The sequence below is a fragment of the Crinia signifera genome, chromosome 8 (assembly GCF_055691185.1).
Source record: "Crinia signifera chromosome 8, ASM5569118v1, whole genome shotgun sequence".
In the NCBI taxonomy this organism is placed as follows: domain Eukaryota; kingdom Metazoa; phylum Chordata; class Amphibia; order Anura; family Myobatrachidae; genus Crinia; species Crinia signifera.
The window spans coordinates 16,770,481-16,782,789 of NC_139224.1; the positions used below are offsets into that span (position 1 = coordinate 16,770,481).

Sequence of the window (12,309 nt, forward strand, 5' to 3'; positions counted from 1 at the left end):
GAGCGCAGCCCGTCTCACAGTCTGTCCCCGTGTACAGTACATCAGGCTGTTATATATCTGAGCGCGGCCCGTCTTACAGCCTGTCCCTGTGTACAGTATCTCAGGCTGTTATATATCTGAGCGCGGCCCGTCTTACAGTCTGTCCCCGTGTACAGTATATCAGGCTGTTATATATCTGAGCGCGGCCCGTCTTACAGCCTGTCCCTGTGTACAGTATATCAGGCTGTTATATATTTGAGCGCAGCCCGTCTCACAGTCTGTCCCCGTGTACAGTACATCAGGCTGTTATATATCTGAGCGCGGCCCGTCTTACAGCCTGTCCCTGTGTACAGTATCTCAGGCTGTTATATATCTGAGCGCGGCCCGTCTTACAGCCTGTCCCCGTGTACAGTATATCAGGCTGTTATATATCTGAGCGCAGCCCGTCTTACAGTCTGTCCCTGTGTACAGTATATCAGGCTGTTATATATCTGAGCGCAGCCCGTCTTACAGTCTGTCCCCGTGTACAGTATATCAGGCTGTTATATATCTGAGCGCAGCCCGTCTTACAGTCTGTCCCTGTGTACAGTATATCAGGCTGTTACATATCTGAGCGCAGCCCATCTTACAGCCTGTCCCCGTGTACAGTATATCAGGCTGTTATATATCTGAGCGCGGCCCGTCTTACAGTCTGTCCCTGTGTACAGTATATCAGGCTGTTATATATCTGAGCGCAGCCCGTCTTACAGTCTGTCCCCGTGTACAGTATATCAGACTGTTATATATCTGAGCGCAGCCCGTCTTACAGTCTGTCCCCGTGTACAGTATATCAGGCTGTTATATATCTGAGCGCGGCCCGTCTTACAGTCTGTCCCCGTGTACAGTATATCAGGCTGTTATATATCTGAGCGCGGCCCGTCTTACAGTCTGTCCCTGTGTACAGTATATCAGGCTGTTACATATCTGAGCGCGGCCCGTCTTACAGTCTGTCCCCGTGTACAGTATATCAGGCTGTTATATATCTGAGCGCAGCCCGTCTTACAGTCTGTCCCCGTGTACAGTATATCAGGCTGTTATATATCTGAGCGCGGTTCCAGGGGAACCCTCTCCTCGCCAATTATGTAACATGTAGCCCACAGACTACAGCCGGCTAATGCCATTTTCAGATTCTCTGTACCTCTATAATATGGTGCCCGGCATCACCGTACCTCTATAGTATGCTGCCCAGCATCACCGTACCTCTATAATATGCTGCCCAGCATCACCCGTACCTCTATAATATGCTGCCCAGCATCACCCGTACCTCTATAATATGCTGCCCGGCATCACCCGTACCTCTATAATATGCTGCCCGCCATCACCCGTACCTCTATAGTATGCTGCCCGCCATCACCCGTACCTCTATAATATGCTGCCCAGCATCACCCGTACCTCTATAATATGCTGCCCGGCATCACCCGTACCTCTATAATATGCTGCCCGCCATCACCCGTACCTCTATAATATGCTGCCCGCCATCACCCGTACCTCTATAATATGCTGCCCGCCATCACCCGTACCTCTATAGTATGCTGCCCGCCATCACCCGTACCTCTAATATGCTGCCCGCCATCACCCGTACCTCTATAATATGCTGCCCGCCATCACCCGTACCTCTATAGTATGCTGCCGGGAATCACCCGTACCTCTATAATATGCTGCCCGGCATCACCCGTACCTCTATAGTATGCTGCCCGCTATCACCCGTACCTCTATAATATGCTGCCCGGCATCACCCGTACCTCTATAGTATGCTGCCCGGCATCACCCCTATCTCTATAATATGCTGCCCGCATCACCCGTACCGCTATAGTATGCTGCCCGGCATCACCGTACCTCTATAATATGCTGCCCGGCATCACCGTACCTCTATAATATGCTGCCCGGCATCACTGACTCTATTAATTACCCATCATTGCTGTAATAATTTATCCTATAATAATGCGCTAGGTACATTCCTCCCTGATTACACCATAGACAATCTGCCAGGACCAGTATACAGAAGGTGCTGCGATAACCGGATGATCTACACAATCAGCTAGTCGGCATTTCTATCATTTCAGTAGCGCACGCAGGGGGGGTTTCTGAGTACCCAGATACCCCCCAAGGAGTCTATGGACTCTAGGCTGAAAGCTGAGGGTCCCCTCTTTCCATGGGTACAAGAATTTTAAAAATTGGCCCATGGGAACCGGAGATATCTGACTTCAAAGCAGTGGTCCCCATCCAAGCCTGTTAATTGCTATTCCCAGTCAGATATTTCAGGTTCTGTCTGACTTGGAGTTTTGCTGAGGGTATATTCCAAAAGCTGGGACTCTCCCCCTTTGATGGACACTAGTAGCTTGTCTTTACTGTGCCCAGAACCCGAGATATCAGCCTTCCAGCAGCTGGTTACTGCTCCAGCTCCACACACCTGGTATGTAGTTTTATATACTCGTTGGCAGATTGCTCTGCCTCCTGAACTCTGATCCCTTAGTCCCCAATACCATTTGGTAGGTGGGATTCTCTAGTTTTATTTCCATTAAAATCTAAGAAATCTATTTCTGGGAACTGGAGATATATGCAGTCAAGCAAGCTGTCTTCCCACCAGAAAATTATGAATAATAAGTCCACTCCACTATACACCCCTTCTCTGCATATTAAACATCCTGTACAACCCTGGAAGTTATGTATCAGGGCCCCTTCATTCAGCCCAATGCCCCCTCCTCCCACCATCTGTACAGTAAAGGGGCAATTAGTGGAAATTACTGATCCAGGCCCTACATGCTGAGCGGTTGATATAGTACCCCCTACCACCCGCGGGACATCAAAGATTCCCCCACCCCTACCGCTGGAGGATCGGTAGGGGCCCCAATACATTGCTATGCCCAGGGGTCTACACTGCTGTTATATATATATATATATATATATATATATATATATAAAAAACTATGTGTATAATTATTATTATTATTTTTATAAATTTGGTCTATCTATAATACTTTCACTGACCCGGCATATACTGGGTCACCTAAGTGTCCATCTCTGTGCTTTGCTCCGCCCGTCTGGAAACCCCCTTCTGAAAATCCTGCGTTTGCCCCTGCATTTTTATGACAAAAGACAAATCTGGAATCACCGTCACCAAGGGCCGAATTCAGACTAGATGGCAGGACAAATTTGTCCTCAAAATGGGCAAAACCATGCTGCACTGCAGGTAGGGCAGATGTAACATGTGCAGAGAGAGTCAGATTTGGGTGGGGTGTGTTCAAACTGAAATGTATTTTGCAGTGTAACTATAAAGCAGCCAGTATTTCCCCTGCACAGAAACAAAATAACTCCCTCAAATGTAACTCTCTCTGCACATGTTACATCTGACCCACCTGCAGTGCAGCATGGGTCTGATTTAGGCCCTAAGGAGCCCATTTACCATGGATGGAAGGTTACCGCCCAGGATTGCATTGTAAAATGCGATCCCATCAGAGGTATTTATCATACAACAGGGCACATGGACAGGGCTCCGAAAAGAGCCCGTCCCTGCAATGTCTGAAGCTGGAAGCCGGGGGAGGGGGGACTGCGCATGTGCGGTTAGCGCTGCCCCCCCCCCCCCCCCCTGCCGACAGCACAGCCACCGGAGCAGTGCGATCCCGTAGCTATAGGCTACAATGGGCTATCGCCATCAATTGAGATGGCCAAGGGATGCGAAGCCGGGCTGCTCAATGTTGATACATCGGGCAGCTTCACTTCCCCCATACAAACCTATGGGGGAGGCGGCCGTTAAGGGGGGGGTCGCAGCAGGGATCGGAGATTCCTGCTGCGTCCCCCTTTGATACATTCAGGGTATACCTAATATTTGCGGCTAACTCCCGAAAACAGGTGTTTTCGGGGATTTAACTGCAAATATTCTTTGATAAATGTGCCCCTATGTCTCTTCCAAGAATGAGCCTTAGGACTGTTGGGAGAAGCAGCACATTTATTTAAAGAAAAGCATACAAAACACAGGGTAAGGTCTGTACATTACATGCCCCCAACTGAAAGGAGAGAATAAGGGGGGCACTTCCCAGGCAGGGTAAATACATGAGCACATGAGTGTGGTGCAAATGATAAGGTGTTCTGGGAGTAGAATAAGCTGCCGCAAGAGTCTGCACCCAGCTTTACCGTGCTGCGATGGCCCCCTCCCCCCCCTCCCCTCTTACTGACATGCACTCAGCCTTGCAGTGCTGTGATCTTCGTCATCCCCCCTGCTTACTAAGGTGCACCCAGCTTTACAGTGCTGCGATCGCCCCCTGCTTACTGACATGCACCCAGCCTTACAGTGCTGCAATCGTCGCCCCCCCCCCCTGCTTACTAACGTGCACCCAGCCTTACAGTGCTGCCATTGCTTCCCTCTTACTGACACATGTTATATGGCTGCAGGGAGTCTAGAAGGAACTATCTGAGGGCTTCCAGAGAGAAGGGGGGTGGGTATCTTACAAGAGGAATAACTCATATTTCTGTTACATACTGTATATTTTATATTTCAGCAGACTTATTGCTGTCCTGTGGTAAAGGGTCCACGCACTGACGCTGAGGGGCAGATGGCAGTGAGGTGCAAGGGTGGGGTATTTTATCTGGCAGCAGAGAGGGTACTAAGGGAAAGTAAAAGCGCTCTAATTGCAACTAAGGGCAGAAAGGTAGAGGAAATGTTCTGCGTAGCAGTGAAAGGGTTACTGGGGCAATGCAATGGAGGCCTGTGCTGTAATCCTCACTAGCAATCAGCGGGACTGGGATCACTCTGCTCTGCAATCCATTGCACACATCTTTCCCACAGAGACCATGCCAATGACTGCAGAGGTTCCCCCACAAGCGGAGGGGCAGGAAGGGATAATGATGATATGCTCTGCGGTGAATAGGGTGAGGTGTTCTGCTGTCCTCTCTTGGAGTCTCAGCCGGTGCCATCAGTAGAAGGACAGAGCGGAGGAGAAGGCACCTCCTCAGCTGGAGTAATGGCAGGTGACAGGGCAGGTGTGGACGGGCTGGGGGACTTCTCCTCATCCTTGGACGGAGAGGGGGTTTTGGACTCCGTATGTTCTGGGGCTCTCAGACGCTTCATCATGGTGGTGACCCGCACAGCTTTCTGTAAGAGACAGATTGTGGCAAATTAATTATCACAATGCTGGATCCATGCACGAGTACCAGAAGTCTTCCTACATGTGATTGGCATCTGGACCTGCTGCTATGTAACAAGCATTGTAAAGGTTTATGTATGCGTGATACACAATATCTCCGAGTAGTAGGTGTAAAGCCACATACACACTAGAGGATATAGTAAAACTGCTTTCTGAGCGATATATTTTACTGTATCTTCTAGAATATAGTGTGTACACTCTATATTATTAATGACCCCTGCCGTCATCTGATCATGCATCCTTGGAAACAACTGAGGATACTGAAATAACTTAAAAAGGAGCTGTTAAAACCATTCACTAGCTACTGCAGTAATCCCAGAGGACTGGAAAACAGTGAATGTAGTCCCACTGCACAAAAATGGAAGCAAGGGAGAGGTAAGAAATGATCGACCAGTGAGCCTTATATCAGTAGTAGGGACATTGATGGAAACACTCTTAAAGCAAAGAGTTGTAGAATCTCTCAAAACCAGCAATTTACAGGATCCGAAACAGCATGGGTTTACTGGGGGAAGATCATGTCAAACAAATCTTTTTGACTTTTTTGACTGGGTGACTAAAGTAATAGATCAAGGTGGGGCTGTAGATGTAGCTTATCTAGACTATAGTAAGGCTTTTGACACTGTCCCACATCGCAGACTGTTAAATAAACTTGAAAGCTTGGGATTGGATTCTTAGATAGTTGATGGATAAGATTTTGGTTGCAGGACAGAAAAGAGAGTTGCAGTAAACGGAGTACAGTCAAAGGAGGGAAAGGTTACAAGTGGAGTTACCCCAGGGATCTGTACTTGGACCAGTGCTTTTTTAGATCTTTATTGGTGATATTGCAAATGGAATTGAGGGTAAAATGTGCCTTTTTGCAGATGACACAAAGGTATGCAACAGGGTAGACACACCAGGAGGGCTAAAACAAATGATTTATAATCTAGGTAGATTAGAGGAATGGTCAAGAGCATGGCAACTACAGTTTAATGCCAAAAATGCAAAATCATGCACTTGGGTCTCAAAAATCCAAAGACCAAATATAGTATAAATGACACTATAATGGAAACTGAGGAAGAGAGGGATCTAGGTGTCACCATTTCAGGTGACTTAAAGGCAGGTAGGCAATGTAACAAAGCAATGAAGAAGGCAAGTCAGATGCTTGGTTGTATAGAGAGAGGTATCAGAAGTAAAAATAAAGAAGTAATAATGCCACTGTATAGGTCATTGGTACAACCTCGTCTAGGGTGGGATGTATTAACATACATCGCCGCCCCTGTGGCCTCCCTCCCCTTGGATGTGTCTCCTTTCCCTTGGTTGTAGCTTACTCCCAATTGCTATCTCTCTCCCCTTTGATCTGGCTTCCTCCCATTGTCTGTGTCTCTCTTCCCTTGGCTGTCCCTCTCTTTCTCTATCCTTTGCTTCTGTTCCCTCCCCTTGGCTGTATCTCTCTCAACTTGGCTCTGGCTCCGTCCTAATGGCTGTGTTTCTATCCACGGCTGTGGCTCTCGCCCCTTGGCTGTGGCTCTCTCCCCCTTGGCATTGGCTGCGGCTCCCTTCCCTTGGCACTGGCTTAAGCTCCCCTTGGCTGCAGCTCCCTGCCCTAGGCATTGGCTATGGCTCTCTCCCCTTGGCATTGGCTGCCTCACACTTGGCTTTGGCAATGACCTATAAAAATGCATCAGCATGGTCAGTTGGGGATAACAATCTGGCACTCCCCACCAAGGACTACTTCATCCACCCACATAGGGCGGAATGTAATGTGTCAGAGTTCAGAGGCAGTGTGGGATGCCGACTCAGCTCTGACTTACAAGGCAAATTGATAATAGTTACTGGAGCACTTCCCGGATGGATACAGTAATTGTAACACTCACCAGAGGGATAATAGTTACTGGAGCACTCACCAGAGGGATACAGTAATTGTAACACTCATCAAAGGGATAATAGTTATTGTAACACTCTCTAGAGGGATACTAGTTATTGGAGAGCTCAGCAGAGGGATGATATTTATTGGAAAACTCACCATAGGATTAATAGTTACTGGAGCGTTCGCACAATGGTTATAGTAATTGTAACACTTACCAGAGGGATAATAGTTATTGGAGAACTCACCAGAGGGATAATAGTTACGGGAGGACTCACCAAAGGGATAATAGTTACTGGAGGACTCACCAGAGGGATATTTCCTTCCTGGATGACTCACCAGAGGGATAATAGTTACGGGAGGACTCACCAAAGGGATAATAGTTACTGGAGGACTCACCAGAGGGATATTTCCTTCCTGGATGACTCACCAGAGGGATAATAGTTACTGGAGGACTCACCAGAGGGATAATAGTTACTGGCGGACTCACCAGAGGGATAATAGTTACTGGAGGACTCACCAGAGGGATAATAGTTACTGGAGGACTCACCAGAGGGTTAATAGTTACTGGAGGACTCACCAGAGGGATAATAGTTACTGGAGGACTCACCAGAGGGATACTAGTTACTGGAGGACTCACCAGAGGGATAATAGTTACTGGAGGACTCACCAGAGGGATAATAGTTACTGGAGGACTCACCAGAGGGATAATAGTTACTGGAGGACTCACCAGAGGGATAATAGTTACTGGAGGACTCACCTTCCACTTGGCTTTAGCAAAATTTTTCTCAATCTGAGCGCAGACTCCATCCTTTATGTTTTTATCAGATGCTGCATTACCTGAAACCCTAAACATAAAAAACCATGAGCTCCAATTAACATATATTAATAAGAATACGAAAGACTGGATGGCTGTATAGGTCCTGTTATGGCCAGTAAGAAGCAGACTTTCTATGGCTTTTATTACATTGTACTATAATCTTACTTAGTGTCAGCGTGGCTATCCCATGCGTCACCGGGTGGGCTTCATAACATAAAAAATGTATCTCATTTGCATTGCTAATGAGATGCATTAGCGATGTATAGTCGGGGTGACGTACAATCTGCACACACTGGTGGGAATATGGGATCAGTAAGAGTGTTGCCGGCCAGTCACTACTTACACTTATAAATCATGGTGAAATGAGTTTACCGTCCAAATGAAACGAAAATGATGAACAGGTTTTATTTTTCTTCTTGTTCACAAAATATGGAAATGCTTCTAAATGAGGAGATGCTGGTGGCTTATGATGCTAATGAGTAGGTGAAAGGTATGGTGGACACACAAGAGACGTCACCATTCATGACTGATAGCGTCCGCAGCTGTCACCCGCTGGTCCTGCTCCACCTCCATCAGACGGGTCACCAGGTCTTTGGCTGCGGGTGAGAGTAAATCATTAGTTTTGTCCGCTCTGTACATTGCAGATTAGCTGTCCAGAGGGCATTATCCATACAATGCACAAACTTAGCGCGGCCCATTGCGTGACTGCACTGAGGTTCTGCGCAATGCAGCTACACTCACCAGCAGGAGAAATGTCATCCCAGTACGGTGAATCAAACTCATAGTCCCCATGTAGGATCTTTCTGAACAGATTCTTGTCATGACTTTCATAGTCTTCCTCCTCCAACTCGTCATAGAATGGGGGGTTACCAGAGAGACTGTGGCAGAGGGAAGGTGGGAGGTTACCAGAGAGGCCTTTGCAGAGGGAAGATGGGGTATTACCAGAGAGACACAGAGGTAAGGCGGGGGGTTACCAGAGACTGTGGCAGAGGGAAGGTGGGGGCTTACCAAAGCGACTGTGGCAGAGGGAAGGTGGGGGGGGGGGGGTTACCAGAGAGACACAGAGGGAAGATGGGGGGGTTACCAAAGAGACACAGAGGTAAGGCGGGGGGTTACCAGAGACTGTGGCAGAGGGAAGGTATGGGCTTACCAAAGCGACTGTGGCAGAGGGAAGGTGGGGGGGGGGGGGGGGTGTTACCAGAGAGACACAGAGGGAAGATGGGGGGGTTACCAAAGAGACACAGAGGTAAGGCGGGGGGTTACCAGAGACTGTGGCAGAGGGAAGGTGTGGGCTTACCAAAGCGACTGTGGCAGAGGGAAGGTGGGGGGGGGGTTACCAGAGAGACACAGAGGGAAGATGGGGGGGTTACCAGAGAGACACAGAGGTAAGGCGGGGGGTTACCAGAGACTGTGGCAGAGGGAAGGTGTGGGCTTACCAAAGCGACTGTGGCAGAGGGAAGGTGTGGGGGGGGGGTTACCAGAGAGACACAGAGGGAAGATGGGGGGGGGGGGTTACCAGAGACTGTGGCAGAGGGAAGGTGTGGGCTTACCAAAGCGACTGTGGCAGAGGGAAGATGGAGGGGGGGGGGGGGGTTACCAGAGAAACACAGAGGGAAGATGGGGGGTTACCAGAGAGATTGTGCTAAGGGAAAGGGGGGGGGTGGAGTTACCAAAGCGACTGTTGCAGAGGGAAGGTGGGGGGTTACCACAGAGGGAAGGCTATCAGAGACTGTGGCAGAGGGAAGATGGGGGGGGGGGGGGGGGGGGTGCCAAAGTGACTGTGGCAGAGGAAAGGGGGGGGGGTTACCAGAGAGGCAATGGCAGAGGGAAGGTGGGAGGTTACCAGAGACTGTGGCAGAGGGAAGTTGAGGGGGTTACCAGAGAGACTAGGGAAAGGGGGGTTTTACCAGCAAAGTTAAAGTGTGGGGAGGGGGATTATCAGAGAGGTTGAGGGAGGGGGGGGGGGTTTACCAGAGATACTGGCAGAGGGAAGTTGGGGGGTTACCAGAGAGACTGTGGCAGGGGGAAATTGGGAGTGGGGGTAGTTAGTTAACATAGAGACTGCACATTTACTATACTATACTCAGTATTACACACCCACTACACTAAACTCAATACTACACCCGCTACTCTCTGTACCGCACACCTGCTACTATCTGTACCGCACACCCGCTACACTCTGTACCGCATACCCGCTACACCCTGTACCGCATACCCGCTACACTCTGTACCGCACACCCGCTATAATCTGTACCCCCGCTACACTCTGTACCGCACACCCACTACACTCTGTACCGCACATCCGCTACTCTGTACCGCACACCCGCTACACTCTGTACCCCACATCCGCTACTCTGTACAGCACACCCGCTACACTCTGTACCGCACACCCGCTACACTCTGTACCACACACCCGCTATAGTCTGTACCACACACCCGCTACACTCTGTACCGCACACCCGCTATAGTCTGTACCACACACCCGCTACATTCTGTACCCCACATCCGCTATAATCTGTACCGCGCACCAGTCCATCCCATACCACACATACACACACATGGCTGTATTACACATATAAATTGCATCTGCAGACTGAGTGTCTCCTGCTGTTGCGATGTGTGCCGTCATTACTACAGTATCTATAATGGAAGCAGGGCATTAATAATAGTGGAGTTCCCACTCACAGTATATACATGATGACTCCAATAGCCCAGCAGTCTACAGGCCGTCCGTATCTCTGTCGTGCCACCACCTCGGGGGCTGCAAAAACAAGAACCAAAAAGACTGGTCACAGAGAGATGGTCTGAGGAGCGGTACCCACCCGCTGCCCCCTGCCATGGTGGTATTACTGGGGAGACTACTTGCAGGAGTTGGTGTCCCCCTCTCACCAAGGATCAGAGTCGGCGCCCCTCTCACCCAAAAACAGGGTTGTGCCCCCCTCTCACCCAAAAACAGGGTCGGCGCCCCCATCTCACCTAAAAACAGGGTCGGTGCCCCCTCTCACCCAGCAACAGGGTCGGTGCCCCCCTCTCACCCAGCAACAGGGTCGGCGCCCCCCTCTCACCCAGCAACAGGGTCGGCGCCCCCCTCTCACCCAGCAACAGGGTCAGTGCCCCCCTCTCACCCAGAAACAGGGTCAGTGCCCCCCTCTCACCCAGAAACAGGGTCGGCGCCCCCCTCTCACCCAGAAACAGGGTCGGCACCCCCCTCTCACCCAGCAACAGTGTCGGCACCCCCTCTGACCCAGAAACAGGGTCGGTGTCCCCTCTCAACCAGGAACAGGGTCGGTGCCCCCCTCTCACCCAGAAACAGGGTTGGTGCCCCCCTCTCACCCAGAAACAGGGTCGGTGCCCCCCTCTCACCAAGGATCAGAGTCTGCGCCCCCCTCACCCAGCAACAGGGTCAGTGCCCCGCTCTCACCCAGGAACAGGGTTGGTGTCCCCTCTCAACCAGGAACAGGGTTGGTGCCCCCAAATCACCCACGAACAGAGTTTGTGCCCCCAAATCACCCACAAACAGAGTTGGTGCCCCCTCTCACCGAGATACTCTGGTGTGCCACACGGCTCTTTAATCAGGCTCGTTTCCACTTTGGCCAAATGGAAATCACTGATGACTATTTTGGAATTCTTCATACGGTTAAAATACAGCAGATTCTCCAGCTGTAGGGAACAGAGTGATGTAATGGTGGTGACGGAGGAGGTATGAGGATACACGTACGTTCCCCTCTGCTCGCCCAGTGTATATAGTACATTGTCCCATTACCTTCAGGTTCCTGTGCACAATGCAGAGTGAGTGCAGATAGGCCACCGCCTCCAGAACCTGGCGGATGACGTTACTAGTATCCCGCTCCGAATAATATCCCTGGTCCAGGATCCAGTCAAAGACTTCACGGCCCGATGCCCTAAATGTAGAGCAAACACGTCAGATGTACATCATGATATGCGCCGGTGCAGACCTGTATCTCAGGTGCGTCGGGGGAGCGTGTTACTAGGCTGTGACATCATAGCCCAATGTCACGCTGTTAGCCATTCCCAGCATGGATGGGCCGCAGCTGTCACTGGGACATGGCAAATTTACTGTGTCCTTAGTACATGAAGCATTGCTGCTTGTAGGCCGAAACACTGCGATTTGTGCTGGTTCCATATTCTGATACTCTGACATCTGCTGGAATATGTTCCAGACAGTGCAGGCTGCGCGATAGGTTTTCTAATAATGGGGCAGATGTATTAAGCCTGGAGAAGAGATAAAGTGAAAGGAGATAAAGCACCAGCCAATGAGCTGTCTGAAAATGACAGTTGGGAGCTGATTGGCTGCTGCGTTATCTCCTTCCTCTTTATCTCCACTTAGGACCTTATTCAGGTTCGTACGCTGTGGCTGTTCATTCGCCCAGCTGGGCGTTCTCATGCAAATGAGGTCTTGACATCACCGAATGTCAGCTGCCCGCCCATTTCATTCTGAATGTCTCAGGTGCACCTTTACATGTGTA

General features: G+C 50.0%; 1 protein-coding gene across 1 annotated transcript in view; it reads right to left on the reverse strand.

Annotated features, from left to right (window-relative positions):
- Positions 1–3,946: 3,946 nt before the first annotated feature.
- Positions 3,947–12,309, reverse strand: part of CAMKV (CaM kinase like vesicle associated) — a 104,807-nt gene continuing 96,444 nt past the window's right edge. The window contains exons 5-11 of the mRNA XM_083155839.1: positions 11,586–11,724; positions 11,362–11,482; positions 10,508–10,583; positions 8,564–8,700; positions 8,340–8,418; positions 7,763–7,850; positions 3,947–5,107 (exon numbers count right to left, since the gene is read on the reverse strand). Coding sequence (XP_083011965.1) covers positions 4,916–5,107; positions 7,763–7,850; positions 8,340–8,418; positions 8,564–8,700; positions 10,508–10,583; positions 11,362–11,482; positions 11,586–11,724 — 832 coding nt within the window. The 3' untranslated portion in view covers positions 3,947–4,915. The remainder of the gene's footprint in view (positions 5,108–7,762; positions 7,851–8,339; positions 8,419–8,563; positions 8,701–10,507; positions 10,584–11,361; positions 11,483–11,585; positions 11,725–12,309) is intronic.